Source organism: Pleurodeles waltl, chromosome 5 (assembly GCF_031143425.1).
Source record: "Pleurodeles waltl isolate 20211129_DDA chromosome 5, aPleWal1.hap1.20221129, whole genome shotgun sequence".
In the NCBI taxonomy this organism is placed as follows: Eukaryota; Metazoa; Chordata; class Amphibia; order Caudata; family Salamandridae; genus Pleurodeles; species Pleurodeles waltl.
This window is the reverse complement of record NC_090444.1, coordinates 822175078-822202980: the sequence shown is the minus strand read 5'-3', so window position 1 is coordinate 822202980 and position 27903 is coordinate 822175078. Positions and strand designations below refer to the sequence as shown.

The window sequence follows — 27903 nt, the reverse complement described above, 5'->3', positions numbered from 1 at the left end:
TTGTTACGTCACCTGATTATCCATGCGTAAGGGTTAGGGCGATAGTGCGCATGCGCAGTGTGTGGCAAGCAAGCTATGTTTCCCTTGTAATGTACTGGATACCGGAAGCAAATTGAAGGAATCGGATTTTTAAGACTCTCCGTTCGGGGCTAGAGGTAAGTTCCACTTATAGGACTCTAGTTCATGATTCTGTAGGGATCAGATTGCATGTCAGGAAAGCCCACTCTGGGCCGCTCAGCTAACGCCTTTTGCCGTCGAGCGTTTCCAGGCCTTGCACACCGTCCCTTCGCACAACAATAGGACAATAATCTCACCGCTCGTAGGAGGGGCGGTAGCAAGGCACGGATCTTTAGATACATTTATGTTCTTGTTTTCCCACTCTGGCTCTTTTAGTGTTAACAATTACACCCGTTCCTTCATTCACTTTCATTATAAGGAGTATGGGCTGAGGTCTTCTCGTGCACCCCAAAGCGTGCAGGATTGGGGGCGGTCGGTTAAAAACGACGGAAGTGTAGTCATTTTTTTCAGCTTTTATTGAACGGAGCTCTATTTTGACCGAGCAATCCGCCTCTGCCTGGCAAATGTGCATTGTAATGGCCAGTCGTTATTCCTCAAATACACTAGGGATGTTTAAAAAAATTGCGAAATGATGACCTAATGTCTTTTGACCCCCCCCCCACCCCACCGCACACTTACCTCGGAGACTCACCTATAAGAGTGACACTCTATTATTTACCCCATATGTAACACGGGGCTTATGAATTCAGATCCTGGGAGGTGAAATTCTTGTATTGATGGGGAAAATGGTGAGAGCATAAAGGGAGGTTGAAAAATTAAGGAGTAAAAGCTTACGGGAAGCTCTCTTTCACCTACGTGTCATTTATTCTCTTCCCAGGGATACCGTTCAGTACGGTAATTTGTTCACCATAGAGACCCTTTTAACCTTGCAAGGCCATTCAATTAAATCTACGCATTCTATAAAACACAAATAACACAGTACGACGTGTCTTTATTAAAAAGAAAAGTGCGATACCGCGCCTTGCAAAAGACAGTTGACCCCCCCCACACACACACTTAAGAGAAAAATGTAATTTCCTATTACACATCCAGCCAACACAGATAAACATCACAAAAGTCTTCCTGAACGGAACTCACAATATTTTCACTCTTGCACACACCCTTTTGAGTTTTAACACTGCACAAACATTCACACTCAATCACATATCAACAAAATAAGATACTTAACTCGAACCATGTGATTGATTTCTTTCCCACACCGAGCACGTGCTGTAATGCCATAATAATGGTGATGGGTGTTGAACAAATGCAGATAGTAACACAGGGCCATGCCTTATGTGTGAATTTTTTTAGTGACATATTACTGTAGGGAAAAAACAGTTGTACCCGGAGGAGAAAGGTATTCGTAGTGTAATCTACATTTCACGTAATACATAACACATCTTCCCCCTTATCTAATGAACAGAACATAAATAACAAAAGCAAGATATAAAAATACATAACTTTAAGAACAACCTACTTCATAATATAATCTTGTAAGTATAACGGTCGTTTGATAATTCTACCTTGTTTGCTCTTATAGGTTTCGTTCCTCATTTCATGTCCAATACATTCCTTTATAGCATCCTCACTTGTGGAACTTTCCTCTTCAACTTCATTTCTAATTTTCTTCCTAGTTGTGGCGTGATCATCAACGCCTTGTATAGCGTCTAACCAATCATAATTTTTTGTTGAGTCCTTACCCAGCACTGACGATTCCCCTTCAGATTTTGAAAAACGACTTGTGTGCCAAACCCAACCATCACTCAATTTGGCCAAATTCTTCTAAACTTCAACAACTGTTCTTGGTTCAGAATATTTACTTTCTCCTTTCTTAACCTTACTTGGTAATTTGACACAAACTATTTCACCCTTCTTCAAACTAATTTTCTTAGCTCCCTTCTTATAGTCCACATAACTTTTATAGTTCTCTTGAGCTTTTTGAATCTTCCTTCTCACTTCAGAGGGAGATCATTTCTTCAGTCTAGAATTATTTAACCAACATTGATTGTCCTTCATAAATGGTATTCTTCCCCTCATTGTGGTAAATGGACTATATCCAGTCACAGTCGGGGTAGTCCTATACATTCAGATCCTTTTTTTAATACTGGATTTCCAATTCACATTTTTATATTTAGCTTATTATAACGAGTCTTTAATAACACAATTAAATCTCTCTACTTCTCCATTTCCACTTGGGTGATAAACAGAAATTAGTTTGTGTTCAGTGCCATTCCTTTTGGAAAAAAACCTCAATTTCCTCACTTTTGAATTGGACACCATTGTCTGTACTAATTATTTTAGGCAGTTCTTCCCTCTGGAAATGTTCATCCAAAAACAACACGATATTTCCTGAATTGGCCTTATTGACAAATTTAACTTCTGGCCATTTTGAAAAATAATCTATAGCCACTATTATGTACCATTCTCCGTTTTCCTCAACAATTGGGCCCGTAATATCTACACTGATAACTTCCCACGCCATCTTAGGGCATGGAACTGGTTGTAACATTGACTTCAAGGGAACAAGTGATTTATCTGCATTCAAACATAAATCACAATCCCTAATAACTCTCTCGATTTCTATATCCATACCTGGCCACCAGTAGTTCTCCTTGATATTCTGTTTAGCCTTGACAGTACCTAATGGTCCTTCATGGCTTATTTTGATAATGGTATCTCTCAACTTTTTTGGGGGTAGAATCCTGCCTCCCCTTACAACGTTGTCTTGAATTACTGATAATTCATTACGAAATTAAAATAAGTTCCTTCATTCTGCATCAACTTTCTTTTTTCTCTGGCCAACCACCCTGGATATACTTCCTTAAAGTAAACAACAATTGATCACTTGAATTAGCTTCATCCCAATCCTTGCTACTAATGGCGCTCCATTCTGTAATCCATGTCCATGCTACATTTACCTCTTCTATCTCTTCCACATTTTCCTCAAGTGATAACAGCAATCTACTCAAGCAGTCCGCAATTTTGTTTTTAACACCTGGTAAATTTACTAATTTATATCTGAAATCCAAAAGCCTTATAGACATCTTAGCTATCCTTGAGGTAGCTTTCAAAAGACCCTCAGTAGATAGCACCTTTAATAAGGGTTTATGATCACACCTTACTTCAACATGAAAAGTTCCTAAAGTGTTCTAATATTCACACTACTGCTAGAGCTTCTTTCTTTATGACTGAATATCTTTCTTCTGTAGGTGATAATGCCCTAGAGGCAAGGCAAATGCTATGGTGACTTCTTCATTCTTAATTTTTTTTTGACTCAAGACTGCACCAATACCCTTATTACTTGCATCAGTAGTCAGTATATAGAGATGAGTTTAGGATCAAAGCCAGATAATGTTTTTCCCAAACAAATTTCCTGCTTAATTCTTTCAAAATCCCTTTGAAGAGTATCTGACCAAACAAATGTACATTTTTCCTTCAATAGTTACCGCATATTAAATGTTTTTTCTGAGAAATTCCTGACAAATTTAGCATAAAATTCCGCTAGGCCAAGGAATGATCTCAACTCATCCTTATTACTAGGTGCTGGTGCATCTTTAATAGCCGTTAACAATTCTTGTTTTGGTTTAATGCCTCCTGCCGTAATTTCATGCCCTAAAAAATTCAATTGTTGTACACCAAATTTACATTTCGAAAACTCAGCTGTCAACCCCGTATCTCTCAAAATACTTTAAACCTCATCTACTCTGGTATCATGTTGTTACTTATTCTTTCCCATAATTAAAATGTCATCCTGAAAGAAAATCACCCCCTCTTTGTTCTTGAATAGCTTATACATCAATTATTGTAAAACTGCTGCAGCAGAGGCAATAGCGATAACACCCTTGAGGAGTCCTAAATGCAGTTACGTTTTTACTATCTTCATGTAGCTTAATTTGGTGATATGCAGACGATAAATCTTTAGATGTAAACCACTTCATGTCCTTTGTCATGGCAATCATTTAATTTATCTTTGGTAAAGGAAATTTCTCCACCACAATGTTGGTATTCAGTTCTCTCAAATCAATACACAAACTGATTTTTCCATTAGCCTTTCGTACTGCCACCACTGGAGAAATCCATTCAGATGCATCAACTTCTTCAATTATACCCTTTTTAAAGAGATTCTCTAGCTCCCTTTCAACCTCCTCTTTTATCACCCAAGGTATGTTTCTGTATTTATGTATTTTAGGTACAGCATTTTCCTTTAATACAATTTTATGCGAGCAATCCTTAAGAGTGCCAGTTTCTCCAGAAAACACTTCTGGGAACCGTTTTTTTATTTTAACGTCACTCCCTTCATTGCCACACACCACTTTTACTTGTTCTACACTATTAGGCTCTAAGACAATATTCAATGCTCTCTGATCCAACCATCTTAGAACCGCCGGTCCTTCTTCAACTATATAAAATTTACCTAATGTTCTTCTGCCTTTGAATTCAAAAACTACTTTCCTGAAGCCAATCATGGGTATAGATTCTCCTGTGAAACTCTCTGGAGTAACATCTGAAGGATGCAAGGTTGGTCCCAGGACATTTATACATTTTTCTTCCCACAGCTTCCTATTGATTATTATGAATGGAGAACCAGAATCAGTTACAATGAATATTTCCACTCCTCCCAAACAAATTTTCCAAACTGGTTTCTTTCTGGATTGCACATTCAGGTGTTTGAAACAAAAATCTTTCTCCAGTTTTAACTCTTTAATTTCCTCACTTTCAATAGAGCTAATGGTGCTATTAATACCCAAACCACATTCCTGTTCCTTTGAGCAATTGCTTGTTTCGGATCCTGACTCCGAGTTAGATTCGTGGTTGATTATGGACACTTTCCTACCTCTTCTACAAACTTTACCAAAATGTCCCTTAATTCCACAAACTTGGTTATGAGCAGGGCACTTTTTGTAATATGCTAGATGTTCCTTACTCCCACACCTATAACATCTTTTGTCTTTTTTGCCTTTTCATGTTTTTGCTTTTCATGTTTCTATATGTCTTTACTTTTCTTATACCTTACTTTACTAACAATGTCACTCTGTGATTCCTTTTTTCCCAACTATAACAGCCCTGGCACACTTACTCGATATTTCAACCTTCTTGACTAAAGCAATAACTTCTAGTTGTGTCTCTCAGTGAACACATAACCTTTCTTAAATATGGTTATTGTTTACATGCAGTATAATCTGGTCTCATATCAATTCATCATGTAACAAACCAAATCTACAAGTTATTGCTAATTTTGTAAGTTCAGAAACATATTCTTCTATCGATTCTGTTTTCCCTTGTTTCCTTTTAAAGAAATTGAAATCTATCAATGGCAATACAGACAGACATGGAGTAATATCTGTCTAGGTCTTTCAAAGCATGTAAAAAACATTTGAGTCACCATCTTGTTGAACTTTCTTCTCCATAGAATTATATACCTTAAGACCCTGTGGTCCAAGATAATATAACATAATTTTATTTTTCCTAACTGGAGTTAATTCTTCATCTTCTATAGTCTCCAAGTAGTTTAGAAAGTATCCTTTCCATTCATGCCATTTAATCTGTGGTTCTCCTGCAGAGCTAAAAAATGGTTGTGGTGGCGTGGGGGTAAATGTCTGTGCAGCACACATTTTTAATAAGATATGAAACCTCTATGCTCTTTCTTTAAGTTCCAGATCGTGATACCCCCAAGAAGGCCGACAAGTACACCCAAATTCCAAAATCAGTTACAACATTAGTGGCTCTGCAGAAGTATACACCGGATACTCATAAATTCACGAGAGCCGTAGATCCAGGGAAACTGGAGCACAATGCGTCAATTAACCACCTTCTGTTATGAAGGTAAGCCCAGCCTTTGTTCGATGTGCGATAGTTTGACGCACGATCGCACACGAGGCAGTAATCCCAAACTTGGCTCGTGTGCAACGTTATGTTCTTGCTCGCGCGAGCGTCGCTTAAATGAAAACTTTAATGGCAAGACGTTGGTAGTGCGATAGTTTGACACGCGATCGCACACGAGCTAGTAATCACAAATTCTGCTCATGTGCAACATTCTGTTAATCAGGCGGACGTCGCTTGAATAAAAACTTGTATGACAAGACATTGGTAGCACGATTAACAAAACACGAGCCGCTCTGAAAACACAGTGCTTCACCAAACCGAAGGTAGACTAGCAATAAACCAAGGAGGTTTTATAATTAGTTACAGGGTAATGGCGCATTGTGTACTCACTTCGTTGTTTAATCTTGAATATCCCTGAGCAGCAAGTCATCACAATTCGTTTCTCCGTTTCGGTTCGTTTCTTCACTCATCGCCAAAATTCTTGTAGTGTAATCTACGTTTCACGCAATACATAACAGTATTTTTAGTCAGTGGGGGTACGACGTTTGTCTTCGTGCTTACTGGCCACCCGAAAAGAGTGCCAAATCTGTAACAGCCACAAGTGTAAAAATTATGGGTATCAAGATTAATAATAAGTTTTCACTTTCAGCTCAAATATCTGCAGTAGTGTCAGCTTGAATGCAGTACTTCAGAATAGAGAAAAATATTTCATCATTCCTAACTTTTAAAAGTAGACATTGAGCAGCGAGTTCACTACTAGGATCCCAAGTGGATTATACAAATGCTGTGTCCCAAATTTATGTTGGGAAAAGCGCCAGGTTTCTCAAACTATGGCAGCTGGTTTGGTGATGGATGCCCCATGCTTTCTCCAAGCAACGATGATTCTTTAAAGTTACACTGGCTGCCTATTGAGCGTAAGTTTTAGAACTTTAAATATGATATATAAACCTCGACCTAAGACAGCCCCACGCTTTATTCAGAAGAATCTACAGGATAATATACAGAATAGAAAATTGAGATCTCCCACTGCTAACCTAGTAATGGTACCTAAATTCTGCCAATCTAGATTGTGGGGAATGGGGTGCGGTTTTTATTTTCAGTTAAAGCAGCCAAACGTTGGACTTCTCTAATCTCAGAGTTATGCTTCAAAACTTTCAGTTTCAAAATCAACTAACCATCTGCCAATTAGTAGATTAGAAGCACTGGGTTGTCGTTCTCACCTGCATTTTGAAACCGTACCTAAATACATTGGAATGATAATGTGCTCTACCAGTGATGTTTACATAACATAAAAGTGGTGAAACAAATGACATAAATTACTAAATTTGCTACTGCCGTAGTTAACAATACACTTAAAATTGCTGCAACTTTCCTGACATACCTATGCTGGGTCACTAACTTACTTCCTGTTTTAACACACACAATTGTTCTTGAAATGTCTGTGGCAACAGGTTAAACAAGCCATCTAAAAGGTAATATATCAGTTTAATATACATGTTCGACGTTTAGAAGCAATTTGCTAGTGAGAACAAATGTAACTTGTATCCAGCTGAATTTTGGTCTTGAAAAGGTGACAGTCACGCACAAGCACGGCATTCAAGTTAAAACTGGGCTAGTTCAGTAGTTAACTTTTGGGAGACCAATAGGATAATCTTTATTTAAAACATAATCCGTTTTGCTATCAATTACTAAAATAACAGAAGTAACACGCTTGTTATACAGTGCTTCATACCACACTTTTGTCATTTTAAAGTCCTGAAAACAGCAGATGTCAGTACTAGTTAGCTTGGAAGGGTGAATTGGGCTTGCTCGGATGTGAACGCTTGAACTTTCAATCGTATATAGCAACAAAAATATTGAACTACCTCAGCACTTATTTGTGGCAATGTGTTTTTTCATAAAGTATGTAAACAAAACAAATCTTTGAAGGGAAAAAAACACACTTTAAGCCTATCAGCTCTCAATATTATCAATTTCTTGCACATGAGTAGGCCATCAACCATTGTATTTCTTTCCATTCTGGCACCTGAGGTGCTGGGTTTATAATGGGATAAATAAACCTACAAGTACCTGAATGCAAAGAAATACCGGGTTGGATGTAATAACATAGTGGTGCTTAAGAGCAGCTGTCCTCTTGCTCTTGTAAGGCCGGGATCAGCATAACAAGTACTTAACCTATTGAAAGGGTTGTGAAAAGTTCTAGTTAACTACAAATGCATTACAGAAGAACTTGACATAATGTGGTAGCTCTGTAGACATACTAGTGTAAACATTGTGAGTTAAATAAAACCATGAGGAACTCAATAGCCTCTTAGAGCCAGCTTAGAAAGTACAATCTGAAAACGCATGTGAAATTCAGAGGTCTTTGGCTTTCCTTCAGACTGATTTGTAGCCAGGATGTTTTTAGTGGTAATAATGGCTCTGAAGCCAAGCACCAGCTGGCTTGTAAGCCATTTTCCATTGTTAATGTGGGAAGATCCTGATGACTGGCCCTGTCTTTCTCACCTACCCGTTCTTCTACAGCGGGCACTCAGCAGTACACACCCACATATAAAAATCTAGTGCTGGGAGCGAAGCAGCATGTTCGCTGTTTTGTGTGATGTGCTACCCACAGTTCAGCTGAACCCTAATCCCAAGTGTATTCTTGACTTCCAGACCCGTTGCTACCTGTTGGGTCCCATTACTGTAACTGCACCATTATGAATGAGGCAGCAACTTCCGTACATGAAAATGCTTAGTCACAAACTGAACCTCTCTGCCCCCTTACAGCTAGAGAGGGCAAATTAAAGTCTGTACCAAACAATGAAAAAACATGCCAACAGCTGGCGTGCTTGACTGGTTTGATTGATAAAATTTCAGACCCCGCAGGAATGTGGATATTTATTGGAAAAGCAGCAGTGTAACCCAAGATGCTTTATACTTAGCAGGTCTAGCTGCAGGATGGCCTGGTCCATGTTGCATTTACATAATGGTTATCCTGAAAATTTTGCATGAATTTGTCATCGTGGACCTGCTTTGGCCATACTCCAGGTATAATATATGTACAGACTTAGGCCCTCATTACAAGTGTGATGGTCTTAAGACCGCCACATTACAACCGTGGCGGAGCCGCCACAGTCCAACCGCCGACACTGTCAGGTTGCCACCGGTCGACATCCTGGCGGTCTCGGCGGTCGGAATCCACCAGAGCACCTCCCGATTTAAAAGTCCCCTTTCCGTAATTAGTGTGAAATGTGACTTACCTGTCATAGCATTAATGTATTACAATACCACTGCTATCTTGCTCATGATGGCAGATCAGACCACAAGGGTTCGTTTGTATGTCACTTCTAGGCTATAATGAGGCCAATTTTCAAAGAATTCTGTTCATGTAAGCGAAACTTGGGTGTTCACTGTTTCCGTTTTTGCTGAGAAACTACCCAGACTGCCCTTGTCACTGACCTTGGCCAAAGGAGACATGGCAGCCCTCATTCGCTTGGACCTCTTCACATTGTTTAACATGGCATGTCACTCCACCTTATCAAACGCCTACACAACGACAGAATCCAAGGGAACGCACTCTAATGGATCTGCTTCTTCCTGACTGGAAAGACCCAGTCAGTCGGCCTGGCACCCACAACCTCATCTGCAGAGTTCTGCATGGATCCTCCCTGAGCCAGACCCTCTTTTTGCACCCTTAAGAGCTTTCTAGACAGCGTCATCCATTTTCACCATATCAACCTGCTCTCCTACACCAAAAACACTTTATCTTACAGAGAAGATACCTAGTATCTGGATCAAATCCAATTCCTGCATGACTGACACTGCCAACTGGATGAAGACCAAATGTCTGAAGCTTAACACCAACAAGATTGAAATCATGATCTTCAGGAAGAGCAATTCACTGTGGGACTCCATCTGGTTGTGGCCACCAAAGCTAGGACTGACACCCACCCGTCCATGCCAACAATCTCAGGATTTTCATTGACAGCAAACCCGACTACCCAAATTCACGCTTTTACTGGCTTATGCTTCCATAGCCTGAATATCCTGAGGAAGATTTTCAAATGGCTCCCAGTCAGCACCCTGAAAACTGTCACACACCATTGTCATGAGCAGGTACGACTATAGGAACACTTTCAATGCTGGCATCAACAAAAAATAACTCTCATGAAGGCTGCAGACCACTCAGAACTCGGCAGCCAGAATCACTCTCAACTTCCCAGGCTGGGCTCACATTACCACATCTGAAGGAGCTCACAGCAGAGCACAATTCAAACTCCAGAAAAGTCCTGCCACTATACAAAAGAGCCTCCTTCTCACCTTTTGAATTTCAAAAGAAGCTCATGACCTGGCTTATCGAGTAGTCGCACTAGGCCCGAGGTTTGGCTAGACTCACACCTGCTCAGCGGCAGGGTACCATCTCGGGTGATTATGCGATCAACAAATCTGCATAACATAAGAAACACAGTTTACAAACTTGGGATTGGCAACATTTTGTATGCTTAAAGTGCATTTTTAAGTGCATAGATTTTGCCATTGTGGTAAAAATTACACACTGACAGAATCTTACTATGAGTAGTTGAGTGGCTTTGTAGGAATTCTACCTTCTGATATAGGTAGAAGTCCATACACTTGTAGGTTTGTGGGTAACAGCCTTGTGGTTGTTATTCTCCTAAATGTTTGTATTTTTACTACTTCACATAGAATTCATAGTGGGCTTTCTTGAGTATTGGTTTCCTTCTTGGCTGCCTATTACAAGTAATGTTGTGTTTTTATTGTCACATGCACACTTTGACCAACCTTGGCCATAAAAGTCTGTAATTTTTTTACAGTTGCCTTTTGGGAGATTTTCTGATCTGTCGTCTTGGTCACTTTTTGCATTCAAAGAAGGAGCTTATTATAGGCAGGGTTTTTGCTGTACCTTTCATCTTCCAATTCTTAGTAAACGTCTCGTCCAGCTTCCATGGGCTGCTCAACACTTCAACTTTTTTCATACCCATCAGCTGGAGTTCCTTGGACAGTGCTTTGTTCACGGTTGAATCTTTGTTTTGATAAGTGTGACTCAGCCGAGGGAGCTTACAGAAACAGCTGAACTGACCCTAAAAGCTGGCAAATCTCTGCCATTCAACACAAGTGGAGGCCAGTGAATTTGGTGTGAGGTTACGTTGGGTTTCGTAGTGCTGTTTGGCTCCTTTCTAAGGTCTTTTCTTTTTGCCGCATAAGTGAACTGCAGTGCAGAGACATAAAGCTGACGGCTTCTGATCGCACAATGTGTTTAAGTATGGGAACCAACACCAACATTCTGGCCCAGTCACATGCATGAGTTTGCCGCCTGACTACATCTTTTTCCATGTAGATGCTGTCACACAGAGAAAACTGATGAAGAAGGGGCAGATTGAGTCATATGAATATACCTGTCAACTGTCTTACCAGCCTTTACCTAAATGGGTGAATGAACATGTCTCTACATGTGTTTTTTGTGTTCTAGATCATGCCAGCATCAGGTGGTTTTGTGTGAATACATTATGAAGGACACAGGATGGGCGGCAGGATAGCTCAATGAAGTTGAGCATTTGCTGTTCAATCTGAATAAAGTGTGTAGGTCACAGATGTGAATCCTAGCTAAGCACACTCATTGAGTATGTATGTAAGGATAAGTTACTTACCTGTAAATCCTAGTTCTCTTCCAGGGGTATCCTCGTCAAAGTCATAAACATTGAATATTCCCACCCTTGTGCGGGGACCCCGGAGCATATATAAAATACACACATATAAAGTATGAAATATGCACGAAAAATATATATATAGCATTTTTAGCAGACATATCTTTCATACTAAACTCATATATACTTGTGTAAAACAGCAATGCAGGCTATAATCATAAACAGGCTAAAATGCTTTATTTCTATGAATTTTTTTTTTTTTTTTTTTTTTTTCCATTATAAAAATACAATAGAGAATAAATATCTACCCAAGCCCCCAAAACTGGGTTTAGGGAAATAAGCAGTAGTAATCACTAGAGAAAAAAGAGAAAAAACTACATTTAAAAACAATGGAGCATTCTTAGCCAATAGGCTGCATGCAGGTTAACACAGGAGAACCATAAAAACTTTGGCACCGTGCCTTTAAGACCCTGAGCACCTCCAGTATCCCAACATGCCTCAGGGGTGAAGGAAAGGTGACAGTTGGTGTACAGTAAAGTCAGTACTTTTTTACGGTGACAATCTGTGTAACTGATTCGAAAGACAATCTGTCCTGCACTTCTAGGAGACGTGCGTCCAGGGAGGAGGGTGGGTTGTTTATGACTTTGAGGATACCCCTGGAAGAGAACTAGGATTTACAGGTAAGTAACTTATCCTTCTCTTCCAGGGGATCCTCATCAATAGTCATAAACATTGAATAGATTAGCAAGCCCATCCCTAAACTCTGCGGACTGTCTAATAGAAGTGCAGGAATAGATACGTATTATGCAAATAAATTTCTCAGAGAGGCCTGCCCCACTTGGGCGTCTGCTCTTGCATCTGAATCTAAACAGTAATGTCTAGTAAATGTATGTACAGACTTCCATGTAGCAGCCTTACAAATCTCAGATATTGGAACATTGTTAAGGAGGGCAGCAGTAGCCGCTGTTCCCCTTGTGGAATGCGCTTTAGGCCTAGCTAGTAATTGTTTATTAGCCAGCTGGTAAGTATTAACAATACAAGAAACTATCCATCTTGATATCGTTCGTTTAGATGCTGCCTCTCCTGTCCTCAAATGACCATAATTTACAAACAAGTGGTTGGAATGTCTAATCGATTTTGTCTTATCCAAATAAAATTTCAGCACTCTTTTCAAGTCTAAGGAGTGCAATGCTTTCTCCGCCGGAGTCTCCGGATTGGGAAAGAAAGTCGGTAAAGATATAGGCCCTCATTCCGACCCTGGCGGTTTGAAACCGCCAGGGTGGAGGGCAACGGAAGCACCGCCAACAGGCTGGCGGTGCTTCCAGGGAAATTCTGACCGCGGCGGTAAAGCCGCGGTCAGAAAAGGGGAGCCGGCGGTTTCCCGCCGGTTTTCCCCTGGCCCAGGGAATCCTCCATGGTGGCGCTGCTTGCAGCACCGCCATGGGGATTCCGACCCCCTTCCCGCCAGCCTGTTCCTGGCGGTAAAACCCGCCAGGAACAGGATGGCGGGAACGGGTGTCGTGGGGCCCCTGGGGGCCCCTGCACTGCCCATGCCACTGGCATGGGCAGTGCAGGGGCCCCCTAACAGGGCCCCACCATGATTTTCACTGTCTGCTATGCAGACAGTGAAAATCGCGACGGGTGCAGTACCCCTGCAACTCCGCCGGCTCCATTCGGAGCCGGCTTCCTCGTTGCAGGGGCTTTCCCACTGGGCCGGCGGGCGATCTTCTGGAGATCGCCCGCCGGCCCAGCGGGAAAGTCAAAATGACCCCCGCGGTCATTTGACGCGGTGCGGTCTTTGGGCGGCGCCCGCCGGACTCGAAATGAGCCCCATAGTCTGATTGATGTGGATTTCTGACACCACCTTCGGAAGACAAGATGGGTGAGTTCGCAGAACCACTCTATTATCGTGAAAAACTGTGTACGGTTCTTTGGAAGAAAAAGCCTGAATTTCACTGACCCTCCTTGCGGAAGTAATGGCCACCAAAAAAGCCGTCTTCCACGTAAGGTGTTGTAAAGAGGCCTTGTGTATAGGTTCAAAAGGAGGGCCCATAAGTTTTGACAATACTATGTTCAGTTCCCATGGAGGAGAGGGTCTCCGAATGGGCGGAAAAACTTTTTTCAAACCTTCTAAGAAATCCTTGACTACTGGTTTCGTAAAGAAGGATTCCTGAGAAGGTGACTTACGATAGGCTGTAATGGCAGACAAATGTACCTTAATAGATGATACCTGCAGACTGGATTTTGCCAGATGAAGTAAATAAGACAGTATGACATCCTCCTGAGCCCGTATGTGATTCTGACCTTGTTGACAGCACCATATGTAGAATCTCTTCCACTTAAAAGCGTAAGAACGCCGCGTGGAAGGTCGTTTGGACTCTTTCAAGATGTTCATACACTCCTGCGAGAGCCCTAGGTGTCCATACTGCAGGAATTCAGGAGCCATGCTGTTAAGCTCAGAGAGGGTAGGTTGGGATGTAGAATCCTGCCCTCCATCCTGCTCAGAAGATCCGGTCTGCACGGCAACCTCCTGTGAGGTTTTTCCGATAGGTTGAGGAGATCTGTGTACCAGAATTGACGGGGCCATTGTGGCGCTATGAGAATCATTCTGGTTCTGGATTTGTAAAGTTTGTTGATCACTGCCGGTATGAGGGGAATCGGTGGAAAAGCGTAGAGAAATATCCCTGACCAGTTGATCAACAGGGCATTCCCTCGAGATCCCGGACGGTAAAACCTGGATGCGAAGTCTGGGCATTTCTTGTTTACTTCGTCTGCGAAGAGATCCAATTGAGGTCGACCCCATTGAGCGAAGATGTCTTCGACGACTTCGCCGTGTAGGACCCAATCGTGTGCGTCCTCTAGGTGTCTGCTCAGGAAATCTGCTTCCACGTTTTGTTGACCTGGCAGGTGAACCGCTGTCAGTGACATTCCTCTGGCCAGGAGCCAATGCCATATCGTTTGGGACTCTCGAGATAGGGGTAGGGATCTCGTTCCCCCCTGTCTGTTCAAATAATACATTGTGGTTGTATTGTCCGTTTATATTAGGAGAGATTTCCCCTGAATCAATGGAGTGAAAGACTTGAGAGCCAGATGGACTGCTCTGAGTTCCAGCAGATTGATGTGGTAGTTCTTTTCCTTGTCGGACCACAGGCCCTGAGCTTGAAGGGGACCCAGATGAGCCCCCCATCCCTGAAGAGACGCATCCGTTACCAGAGTGTCGGATGGAACTACCTGGTGAAATGGAGCACCTACTGACAGGTGAGGTCTGTGCATCCACCATTTCAATGACTGAAGTGCCGCTGTCGGTAGCCGCACTCTGTCCTCCAGCGACCTGTCCTTTGGCTCCAGTTGCTCTCCAATGCCTCTTGGAGGGGCCTCATGTGCAGCCTGGCATTTGGGACAATGAAAATGCATGATGCCATGGAGCCCAGCAGCGATGTCACCTGACGGGCCGTAGGTGCGTCGGCTTTTAACAGGTCTTGACACTTCCTGTCTATTGATAATAGTCGTTCCTCCGAAGGATACACTCTTTGGAGCTCTGTGTTTAGTATAGCTCCCAGGTAGTGAAGGTTCTGTGTTGGAATCAAGGTTGACTTTTGGTAGTTGACTTGAAGACCTAGAGACTCGAAAACCCTGAGCACAATGTCCTGATGGCTTCTCGCCTGATCCGGAGAGGAAGCCTTCAGTAACCAGTCGTCTAGGTATGGGTAGATGAAGATCTTTTGTTTTCGAAGATGTGCCGCTACCACTGCCACACATTTCGAGAAGACGCGGGGGGCAGATTTCAGGCCGAATGGTAGAACTCTGAACTGATAGTGCTGTGAAGCTATTTGGAAGCGCAAGAATTTCCGATGCTTGGGAGCTATTGGGATGTGAAAATATGCATCCTGCAGGTCGATGGAGCACATCCAGTCTCCCTGATGTAGTTGAGGGGAAAATCTGGTGAAGAGCTAGCATCCTGAACTTCTGTTTTCTTATGTACTTGTTCAGTAGCCGTAAGTCCAGAATTGGTCTGAAAACGCCCTCTCGCCCCTTTTTCGCCACCAGAAAATAACGGGAGTAAACCCCCTTTCCTCTGTGCGCAGGCGGACCCTTTTCGATTGCTTTCTTTTGTAAGAGGGCGAGAGCCTCTTTGCGCAGCAGGCTGAGATGAGATGGAATGCATTTGGCTGGTGGCAAGTGTGGTGGAGGCTGTCTGAAAAGAAGAGAGTAGCCATTTTCGACAATGTTGAGCACCCATTTGTCTTTTGTGATAGAGTGCCACTCGTGAAGATAACCTGTGATACTTCCCCCCCCACCGGAGTGGTGTACAGTGTCGAGGGAAGCGAGATCTCATTGCTTGGCCGGCGCTTTCGGTGTGGACTGTTGAGGTCTACTTGACCCTCGCTCCCTTGTGGTCTTACGAGCCTGAAAAAGAGGGCATCCCTGCCGTTGTTGTGGCCTTTGGGACCAGTGAGGGGTTTGAACCCTCTGCTGGAAAGGGCGCCTGTCATAAGGCCTATACCTCCTCCTGAAATCTTTCTTCCTTTCCAGGCCTACTACCCTCATGGTGTCCACCTCGGTCTTCATGCGGGCCATTTCCTCATCTGCATGGGTACCGAACAGCGAGTTCCCGCTGAATGGGAGATTTAGGATGCGCTGTTGTGCTTCCTGCTTTAAACCAGTCAGTCTCAGCCAGGAAGACCTTCTTGCACAGATTCCATGTGCGTACCCATGTGCAGCTAAGTCCGCCCCATCCGCAGCCGCGCTGATGACCTGGTTGGATACCAGGCATCCCTCTTGCAGGATCTCTTGAAAGTCCTGTCTGTCTTCTCTGGGCAATTTTTCTGTGAATCTGTTGAGGGAGTCCCACAGAGAACGGTCATACCTGCCCAGGAGTGCAGAAGCACTGGAGACTTTCATTATAGATGCCGCTGTACAGCACATCTTTCTCCCCGGAGAGTCTAGATGCCTACTCTCTTTATCCGGGGGCACCGTGGAGGATGATGCCACCGAGTGGGTTTTTCGGGCTGCGGCCAATATTACAGAGTCCGGTGGCGGATCCTTTCTCAGGAATAAAGGATCCTGTTCGGGAGCCTTATATTTTTTCAGAATCCTAGCCGGGGCAGATTTGAGTGTGGCTGGGGCCAGAAAAGTGTCCATGGTTGGCTGCAACAAACCAGGCACTAGCGGCAGTAACTTTTTCGACACTGATCTATGCTGCAGAGTCTCAAAGATGACTGACGAGGAAGTAGATGGCTCTGGAACCTCTATATTTAATTTCTGCGCTCCCCTTAACAGCACCTCATTAAAAGTGTAATGTCACCCACCGGTGAGACCCTAGCAGGTGGAGAATCTGTTAGGGTGGGGGAGTAACATCCGACAGATGAACCTGACGACGACCAAGAGGGTGATCTTCTGTGTCGTGATCGTGACCTGGATCGCCGTTGGGAACGAGACGCTGTAACAGAGCGCCCAGGCCTCGCGGTCGGTTGGCGAGGAGCAGAACGAGCTGTCGGTGATGGTGTTCTCGGGAGAGAGGCAGTAGGAGAGTACATTCGGGAGTACTGTGAATCCAGGGAGGCCACTGGTCTATTAAGGCTCTCCAACCATCTTGGTGATAAGTTGATGGGTGAAACATGCCCCGATGATGCCGCTCTCGAACGAGATGAATCGCTCCGTATGGAGACCACTGGAGATGGTGCGGCCTTATCTGCTGGAGGACGATGCTCTACTCCCTGCGAGGCAGGTAAAACCTGTGTCGATGTCGACTGCTGTGCCGACGTCGAAGGGCACACCGGTTGGTCTAGTCTCGACGTAGAGTGTCTTGACGTCGAGCGGCGATCTCTGGACCTTGACCTACTCGCCGTCGGGTGCCTCGACGCGGAGCGGTGGGTGGCTGACGGCGGATGTCGCTCAAGCCGTCGTGGCGATTTCGATGTCGTGTCTCTTGACGTCGGGGGTGTACGGTCTTCGGCGGCGAACGGGCACGCCGGCGATGGCTCGACGGCGATCTATGCCGGTGAGACGGTGGCAGCGACGACGTCGACGGGGAACAAACAGGTACTTTCCTACCTGCTGACGTCGACCTAGCCATTCTCTCCTGAGAGTGGCCTGTTGGTTGCCTGGGAAGTGAAGAGGACGATGTTTTCTGCCTCTCATGAAGCCCATGGAGTCTGATCTTTTCTCTGTCCTTCAGAGTCCTCTGCGACATATTCTTGCAGTGCTTACAAGTGTCAGGGCAGTGACTCTGAGGCAGGCACACAATACAAAGAGAGTGTGGGTCTGACTGGGCTTTCTTCTTCCCACAAGAAGGGCATTTGACAAAAAGGGAAGGCATTTTTCTGTCAGGAAAAAACTGCCAAACTCAGACAAAGATGTTATCTGTCGAGTGAAACAGGAAAAAACGCTGTTTTAAAGGATTTTTCTGAGAAAAACTCAGAAAAAACTGAGAGCTCAATGCTCCAGGATCCTCTCAGAAGAAGCCGGAAAAAAGAACTGACCTAACTGTGAACCAACTGTCACCTTTCCTTCACCCCTGAGGCATGGTGGGATACTGGAGGTGCTCAGGGTCTTAAAGGCACGGTGCCAACGTTTTTATGGTTCTCCTGTGTTAACCTGCATGCAGCCTATTGGCTAAGAATGCTCCATTGTTTTTCTCTAGTGATTACTACTGCTTATTTCCCTAAGCCCAGTTTTGGGGGCTTGGGTAGATATTTATTCTCTATTGTATTTTTATAATGAAAAATGAAAGAAAAAAAAAAAACTTCAAAGAAATAAAGCATTTTAGCCTGTTTATGATTATAGCCTGCATTGCTGTTTTACACAAGTATATATGAGTTTAGTATGAAAGATATGTCTGCTAAAAATGCTATATATATATTTTTTGTGCATATTTCATACTTTATATGTGTGTATTTTATATATGCTCAGGGGTCCCCGCACAAGGGCGGGAATATTCAATGTTTATGACTATTGATGAGGATCCCCTGGAAGAGAACTAGTTATTATCCTATCTGTACACCCAAATTTACATCTTGCTTAGCACATAAATGCTTTGTTTCCAACATGAGACAGATCAGTTTTTATGAGCTGCATTATTTCATAATTCTGTTGCACTTTTGCATAGAAATTGAAAAATAGGTACCCATGAAGTTGAAGCCTACCTGACAGTGCAGTTGTCTGGTTGCTAAGACCTATTGGAGAATATATTGTTGGCTTTGCGTTTTGTCACTCAGATTTGTTTGCTTTCTATTAATCAGCTTTTAGGTTTATAGGGGTGAGCGCAAGGCGCCCAGTCCCTCTTCTAATTTCTCTTTAGGGGGATTTTAACCACGGCCATGTTACGTCAGTCACTTTCATTGGTTCGTGGGTTTGCCTTTTAAAATCCTCTTGTTTTAATTTGTGAAAGGAATGCATATGTTATGCCTTTTCCGGTGTTTAGCCCGCCTCTAGAGCACTGGTAAACTACTGGAACATATGAGGCTTCATGTTTTCCGTGTGGTTTCTGGACAACTTTTTCTCTTTATTTCACACCGTGATCGCGCTAGTTTTTTAAATCTTTTTATTTTTCATTTAACGTGGCAATAAAAGTCCAGTTAGGAGTTTACAACGCTAATAGCTCTAACTCGATGTAATGCAAGACCTGTTGAATTGCAAATGCTTGTTTGCTATGCAGATTGTGTTTGCCCCTTCCTTGGAGCATAGCCTGTTTACTACCACTTACTGGCTCCTTCCATCTTCCCAGGAGAGCTTGCTTCCTGGGAACACATTTTTTCTTTTTCGTGAAGAACTCCATGAGAGAGCCTGTGTTTTAAGTTGTCTCAAGGCTAATTGAAAGTTACACACAGTGCTGTAAATTGTTTGCTGGCTGCAGAAATCTGTGACCTGTAAGTTACATGCTGTGGTTTGTTTCCTCAATGTTTTCAGCTTTAGGTCACATGCACTCTGTATCTTGCTGAGTGCATGTATGTAACTTTTTGTTTGTTGCTGGATAATGCACTTATAAAAAAAAGTACGTGACCTGTTAACATTGTCCTGTGACATACGCACATCAGCTAGTGCAAAGGTCTTCAATCTGTGGGTCGTGACCCCCCAGGGGGGCCTGTGAGTCCTGGGCAGGGGGTCGAGCATTCCCCCAGCCTCACTTGTCTGTCTGATCATGAAAATTTATTGAGTCTCCTGTGCTGTGAAAGGAAGACACACAGACAGCTAAAAGTCGCTTTTCTGTGTATAATGTAAGTATTAAATAATGCCTTACATATTCACAGTACTTTCTGTCACAGGCAGTGACCTCGTGGCACTAAAAATACACAAGTCACTAATCTCCACTACACAAACCAAGATTTAATTCTCTTGCTCCCTGGTTACTCACAGACCTCTGCAGTGTATTAACTAATAGAGGTTTCAAAATGCACTACAGTGCATTTCCCAATGATTAACAACTTTCTTTTATTTATTTTGTATTTAATCTTGCTGTTATTTTACATGTCTGACGGTGAAAGACTTTAAAAAAAAAAAAAAAAAACGTAAAGAATATTTTGGGGCTTATTTATTAGAGGCTTGCACCCCCCCGAGCATCATTCTTTTTAATGCTCTGGTGGCACAAGCCTCTCAATCATATCTGTGATGAGATGTAAAGTCACCCTGCATGGCTTTGCATGGCCTCATAAATATGGAGTAAGGCAAAGCAGGGCAAGCCACTGTGTTGCCTTACTTTGTGTCAAGGAGGGGTTCCATGGGCATTGTGGTGTGTGTTCCCACGAAACACCCATGGGTTTTGATGCTGTCCCAGATTGACAGAATCCCGTAAACTGGAGCAGTGCCCAAAACTGTAGCCCCCCCCCCCCCCCCAGAGCAGGCATAATTAGGTAAAATGTTTTAATTTACACTCTCCTCTGCACTCTGGTGTTTGACTGTGCATCGCACAAAGCAGCCTATTTGTGTACCAGTTCTGGGGGGTGACACCAGCATCATGCAAAACTTTGTGTATATGGTGCTGCACTTTGTCTTCTCTTTAATGAAACAATGCACAGTGAAATTTGAAGTTTCTTTATGTTGGGTGAAATCTTGGTAAATTTGAACCTATATGTCAGTTTCCCTTTGAGCGCTATAAATAGCGTGGAATGGTCTTTTTTTCTGGGTGACTTTACCTTAATTATTCGTTCCCTTTTTTAATTCTTATATCTTCATTGTGTTGAGAAGCTTTGCTTTAAAAATACGGTCTATTTAGGTTTGCTACCTTTGGTGGGTTGCAGTAATATACATTACAAATGAAATAATGCTGACCTGTCTTTTTTCTGCTGACTGTTTTTTTTTTTTTGCTATAAGTTTCCTTTTGTCAGCATCTTACTATATTAGTCTTTCACTTGTCCACCAAGATAACAGTTAAAAAAAAAAAAAAAGTAACAGGAGGAATAGCACTTCTTATGTTAGTGGTGAAATACTGCGAGTAGTAATTTATTGCTCTTTAGAAAGGAGTGCGTTTCTGTTAAAATTAGGTTTCAAGTACTGCTGTTTTAATTACTGCTCTAACAAGTTGGTACTCACTATTTTCGGTGGCAGCAAATTCTACTCAACTAGTCACTCAAACATAAAATACAGTCAGAAAGTGGTGGTAATCGTAAATGAAATAACTTAAACAGCACACCTGGTATCATGAGCATTTGCCATGTAGATCACAGATGTCTGCAGGAGCTGCAGAAGAGACAACAAATATGGTCTTGCGGAGCAAGCTACCAGACCTCAGTGCAAAACAGGATCCCCATGGTTAACTAAAACGTTTTTGGTCTCGATCGGGTGCAGCAACACCTAGCTGCTGCTGTCTTGAACAGAATACCTCAGCAGAGGATCGGGGCTACTCTGGCACTACAAATATAGACACTTGCTTTTACAAGGAATGTAGCAAATTAAATCAATTAAACCGCTCGCCGCATTCTCCCTATATTCATTTTCGACTTTGGGATTGAAAAGTGCTTGGGTGTCTGATTTTCCATCTGAAGACCTAATCGTATTTATAATGCAGTCTTTCGTGAGTAGAACTAGATGGCAGTTGAGGATTAAATTTCAAGGCACTTTCTTACTGTATTTAATTTTCTTGCTAGAAATCCCACAATAAATTGCTATATGAGCTGTGCAGTCTAAACAAGGATAAGTTTCTGCCTTTTTTTTTTTTTATAATGGAGGGGATAACCTTCGGACATGGAGCTGCAGAATTACGTCACTGGTATCCAGTAATGATGCAGCTAATGGCACACCTGGCTAGTTATGATGGCGCACCAGGACGCCGTGGTGCACAGATTGGGAACCGCTGTACTAGTGTGTAAATCAGTGTACATGCCCCCATTTTCTTATGTAACTTTGTACATGTGAATGTATGATATTACATAAGACAGTGAGAGTTTCAAGGTTTAGGAGTCACACGTCGTTTTTACTGGTAGGAATTTTATGCAAAGAGTTCATGGTCAAGAGAAACGCAGTCAGAATCTAAACCGTAACACAGTGACTGGGGTTTTTTGTACTAATAAGCCTTTATTACTACCCAAACCATATTAGCAGCCCTGTAATTTGTTTTGACAGGAGACACATTAACCCTCTATGCTACTTTGTGCGACTAGACAAAATGCACATTTCTGCTGCAAATCTGGGAACAGAGCTCTCTGCTGCAGGTACCGAAACCCTATAAGTTATTTTAAAACACAGCCTTTGCAACCAGTTCAGCCAGAACAGATGTGCATGTTACATTTCTCCTTGTTGCCAGTTTCTTTGTGGTAGAGTTCATAAAAAAATTAATGCGTAAATTGACTGAGACTGCTTTTCGTGGTTTCATTCCTTTTTTGTTGCTGTACAAATACCCCCCAGACTGACACAGAAACATAATCTGATGATGTAAACATTACTCAGCATATTTTGTCTGGAAGGCATACCATCCGCAGGCCTACCCTCCAGCAAACTCATCCTCATTGATAGTACACACTGCTGCCTTGAATTGGTGGATGACACAAGGCAGCTGCTATGATAGACCTGCTGAGAGGGTGGAATGTCCTACTAAATTATTAAAGTGCGTCATAGCCCATTTGTGTATGAAGCCCTGTATATTTGTATGAAATATTATATTTTATTATTTTTTATTTAAATAAATGCAACTATAAAAAAGAAAACTGTTAAATATTGAAGGGTCAAGTTCCACACAACTTCTTTGTTGTAAGCTACAGAAATGGCCTGTACATAAAATAATGAACTTAATTCAGCAAGCTACACTGCAAGCCTTCAGAACAGTATCCTGTCGTTCTTACGTTTCCTTCTGGATTAGGGCTGTTTCCATTCACATTTGCAAATGAGTTATCCAAACAACTAGGTGCTGTAAAAAATGTCAGCTCAAGAAAATGTTTTTAAACACTTATTACCTTATTTACATAGTATCTCAATCACCTCGTGAAAAAAGGTGCACAGTGATAGTCTGGCAGATCGCTAAACGCTCCACAGCTCTGTCCTTGTTTATTTTCGTTTATTGATTATTTTTCCTTTGGACAAATAGAAATTATATTTTCTACAAATCCTACCCCAATCTCCCCCAAGATACCTATATGTCACGGGCATCGGCACAATAGGAATTCCCCACCCCTGATGTTTGAAAGAAACATAAGAAACTCAGTTAAAAGATGTCCACCGTGCATGTCCACACAAGCATGCAACAGAAAAGAATTGACAAAGACAGTAGGCCTTCGCCTGGTAACAATGGGGTGACCTATTGGCTTGTAAAAGAGAATAAATGTGCCTAGATAAAGCCTGTGTCTCATCGGGGAAAAAACAGCCCTTCATAGAATGAAACAAAACTCTATCATGAACATATTAAAGTTCACAATAATCTTGTCAGTTACAGAGTAAGTGGGTTATATCATGTTTCCTTTTCCCAGTTGTAGTCCGTGGCCATGTTGGCTAGATGATTTAATGCTCTTGTTCACGTTCAGGGAGAGGTGACTAAAAAATATTACTGAAAATTTGCGCACACAGCATTCTAGACTCATTTCATAGGGATGAAAATGTTTGCGCTCTATCAGAAGTTTAATCAGAATAACTATAGGGTCCCGACTATTGTCTTCTTAGGAGGAAAAGTCTTAGAAAACCAGATATTACACAGAGCCAAATGCAGACAGTGTTAAGGAGATGGATCACTTGACGCACTATAATGGGCAATTCTCTACTGTCAGGACAGACATGGGCTTCTCTTTCAGTAACAAATTCTTCCTGTCGTCCTCACTTTGCTCTACACGGGTGTGCAGTGGTCCTTGAGTTAAAAATAATCAACACTGGATATGCCACTGGGGTGTCAGCTTATATTGAAACTGGGAGCAGTTGCTTGAATCCAAGTTAGTATTCCCCAAACTTGTAGGGGAACTCAATTCTGACAGTACATTTTCTTTTCAGGCTTACCACAACACCATGTCAGTCACAGTGGAGGGGTCAATCTTGTTTGCCTGTTGGGATACAGAAAACTCTCTGGCCAGGCAGGCACTAACTGTGCCTTGTCTTTAACAAAGGGCCGAGCACAGAATGGTCAATGGAACGTGGACATTGCATCAGAGACTTTCAACCTGGCAGGTGGGTTTTAAGTTTGTGAGTCAGGTAGCAGTTGAGAGTTGGCATTGGATATGGTGACTTATTTGGAAGATCATTATCACGATATGGCCTTCTGGGTCGTAAAGACCCATGCTTTCGCCCTTGGCTGGTATGACTGGTTTACAAACCTTCTGAGGGGCCTAGATAAAGGTTCATCAATATCCTGAGAGAAAAGCCTCCCAGTCACACCCATTCCAATTGAACACCTATCTCTTGCTAAGTCTACAAGCACAATTAATAGGGCAGACATTTTACATCAAAAGTAGATCCTTTCTGCCCCTCTACCGCTATGGGGCAACCACAACAGTATTTTACCATCTGAGTCAACCCTTCATTCACACGATCAACGAAACTCTACACTTCAAGATTACATCAGCGTCAGTACAACTGCTTGAAACTCCTTTTTATAATCTTCCAAACCTTAACAATCGCCCAAGGCTGGCTGTAAGGAAGGGAGAATATATTCACTTTGGAGAATGTCAGTTTGCTGAAGCTGCTTTGTAAAGTGAATTTAGAGCATTTTCTGGGTCGTCTACTAGGAGACAATTGGTGTCAGTGCTGAGCTTGTGGTTATTGAGAACACTGGGGAACTTTCTATTGCCAATTCTAGGGTAGCTTCTCTTGACCGAGCCCAAGTCAACCTGAGATGTGTTCTGGATACTTTGTGGTCCATCCAAAGCTGGGTGGAAGTGTCATGTTCAGTAAAGTGGGTGTGTGATTTTGTTTTTTTTGTTTTTTGTTTTAATTTTTTTTTTTTTTTTGTGTGCGGAGAGTTCTGCAGAAAATCTTCTGATTGCACACCTCTTATCATAGTAGCATGTCCTTTGGCAATTACAGATTGCCTAGTTCTAGTTTTGCTTGTGTGGCTTCTTTAAGCTGTGTTAGTGTATGTTAGATTGTCTGTCTCTTTTGGGTGTTTGTGCATGATGCAGCTTGGTTTAAATGTTTGATGGGGCAACGAGGTACTCCATTAGATGGCTTTAATTTGCATGTTAGATATTCTGTTGTCTAATGTGTGCTGTCAGTTTGTATGTGGATGTAATTGGCAGGTGATTTGGATTTCTTTGTTAGATCTGGCTACATGGTGTAAATGTACCTATAGAGGCCATGCAGTCCAGTGCTGTGTATATTTTTTATCAATATTTTGCACTTGCAGCACAGAGGGCCGTTTAATCCAGGTCGCGGCGTGAGCAGAGCATGTGCAACTTTTCAGATGCCTAAAATCCTGCTGACTGATGCAGATTTAGGCCGAAGGAGTCAAACTACAGTCAGTCAAAAGATGCAGTTACATTAGTGTTTACATAATTCTAGAAGTTATGGTTTAAACGCTTCGACTAATACCCATTCTCACATAACGCCACGTGAACAGGCCAAGACATTGTTGTGCCTTTACTCAAACAAGAGGTGGTGTTGATGAAAAAATATTTAGCAACCTTGGACAAGCTGAGGCGGTGAACTACTTTTCTGTTTTGTGGTAATAAAATGCTATTGCTATTGCTTAGTGAATATGGGAACATGTATTGTTTATTCCCAAACTCTTTCTTGTAAGATAAAGATACAATGACATATTTTGTGCAGCAACGGTGTTGGTCTTACGGAATGCCTAGAGATTAAATGTGCATTTCTGTTTTTCTACAAAATTTGTTGTTTATTGTTCAGCAGTTGCAATCAGATTGGATCTTTCCTTTGGTGTGTTTTTGTTTTAGCTTTTATCTCTTTTGCATGTAGAATGACCATTTAATTCATTGGCACTAAATATCTATTTCTTTCCTTATCGTTTTCCATAGGATGTCTGGTTTTGGAGAAATTGATCATTCTATTATGCTTCCCACGAGCAAGAGACTTGTTGAGCCATGTTCAAATGCTGCTGCTTCTCTGACTGTTCCTGAATGCGCCATTTGCCTGCAGACGTGTGTGCACCCAGTCAGCTTGCCATGCAAGCATGTCTTTTGCTACCTGTGTGTGAAAGGAGCTTCCTGGCTTGGAAAGCGCTGTGCTCTGTGTCGGCAAGAGATTCCTGAAGACTTTCTTGACAAACCAAACTTATTGTCTCCAGAGGAACTGAAAGCAGCAAGCAGAGGGAATGGAGAGCATGCATGGTATTACGAGGGAAGGAATGGATGGTGGCAGTATGATGAGCGCACAAGCCGAGAGCTTGAAGATGCCTTTACAAAAGGCAAAAAGAACACAGAAATGTTGATTGCTGGGTTTTTGTATGTGGCAGACCTAGAAAACATGGTTCAGTTTAGGCGAAATGAGCATGGCAGGCGACGTAAAATCAAGAGGGACATAACAGATATCCCAAAGAAGGGAGTTGCTGGTCTCCGTTTAGACTGTGATTCCACATCTCTCGTTGTACCAAGAGAAAGTTCTGCCGATGGAGCCGACAGTACAGGAGCCGTCTCCGTACAGCCAGTACAGGCTACATCCACTGGCACGCCCATAACGTCCTTCGGGGGACAGCCCACAAGTCCGGTGACACCAACTGCTGATGCAAGCACTTCCTTAGAGACATCGTTTGCACACTTGCAAATACATTCTGAGGGACTACCCATCTGGAATCATAGAGGTGAAGCTGAAGAGGACATAAATCAGCTTTCTGGCAGGATACTGCCTTCAGATATTTCTCAGGAGGAAACTGAATCTGATGCTAGTAGCGACAGTGAGGATGTATCATCTCGCCTTCAACTTCACATGTCATCAACACAACAGAGACTATTATCTTCAGATGCAAACTCAACAGTGCAAGAAGGAGGTGGCACAAATGGTGGCCAAGCAAGCGGCAGCGTAAGATCTAGAAGACCAGATGGAGAGTGCACAGTGACTGAGGTCTAAGTGTTGGACTTGCAGAAGGAAATCTTGTACATTTGCCTACGCTTAATAGCATTGCACTCAACTAGCTGAGTTTTTTGTAAAGGGATAAAAGCATGCCCTTTGACTAAAATGATTCACTTTTTTTCAGCTAGAAGGCTATTTAAATTTAAGATACTTGAAGTAGCTATTTCCAGCTTTCTTAATGTCTTTATTGTTTCTACCTACTTAGTACTCCCTTCATCCAACTATTTTGTTTTTTACGTATCCATCCCTGCATGTACACTGACCACCGCATTATCTGAATGTTGAGTGTCTTAATTCATTCTGCATGGGTTGGTATGTGAAAGGACTACTAAAAGCAAATGGCAGTGTGCAGTATTTGCAAGCTGGGTGGATGGTAAAATTAATATAGGAGCCATAGATGTGAGTTTGGAATAACAATGTGTTTAATAGGTAAGTGATACCCATTTTTATTAACTTCTACTGGCAACAATGTAACTATTTAAATGAAAAAAAAATTATGTTTTTTTGCTGCAAATATCTGTCTAACTCCACTTTGTGATCCTGTATTTCTTGCATATGTTTTGAAGTCGTAACCCTGTATGTTTTTGTTTGAGGTGTTTGCTTAATAAGCCTTGGTTTAATACAATATTTATAACTTAATAAAGACTTAATTTTGTCATGAGCAGTGTGGTGTCTTTTTTTGTTTTCTTTTCAGTACGTGCCTGATTGTAACTGTAAACACTTAGGGGGTCATTTTAACCCCGGTGGTGAGTGTTAATGTGGCGGTAGTACCGCCAACAGGCTGGCGGTACATACCTCCACATTATGAGAATGGCGGGTTGGCCGCAGCCAACCTGCCACTTCGCCACTCATACTGCCATGGCGGTATCAGCCGCCGGGCCGGAGATGTCAATCTCCAGCCCGGTGGCCGGCATAGTCCCGCCGCCGGCATTATGAGCCT

At 42.5% G+C, this 27903-nt stretch overlaps 1 protein-coding gene across 2 annotated transcripts; it reads left to right on the top strand.

Annotated features, from left to right (window-relative positions):
- On the top strand, positions 1 to 27621 carry LOC138296067 (E3 ubiquitin-protein ligase RNF146-like). 2 transcript variants are annotated; one of them, XM_069234848.1, is made up of 2 exons: positions 1 to 155; positions 25913 to 27621. In XM_069234848.1, the coding sequence occupies exon 2, from the start codon at positions 25914 to 25916 to the stop codon at positions 26958 to 26960; it is 1047 nt and encodes a 348-aa protein (XP_069090949.1). In that variant the 5' UTR covers positions 1 to 155; position 25913; the 3' UTR covers positions 26961 to 27621. The 2 variants fall into 2 exon arrangements, with proteins under 2 accessions (XP_069090949.1, XP_069090948.1); XM_069234847.1 differs by lacking the exon at positions 1 to 155 and adding an exon at positions 22084 to 22174.
- Positions 27622 to 27903: the final 282 nt, after the last annotated feature.

Coding starts and splice junctions, on each gene's coding strand:
- LOC138296067 (XM_069234847.1), top strand. CDS start 22,104: ATGCTACTTTGTGCGACTAGACAAAATGCACATTTCTGCTGCAAATCT. Junction 22,175..25,912: donor AACAGAGCTCTCTGCTGCAG/GTACCGAAACCC, acceptor CGTTTTCCATAG/GATGTCTGGTTTTGGAGAAA.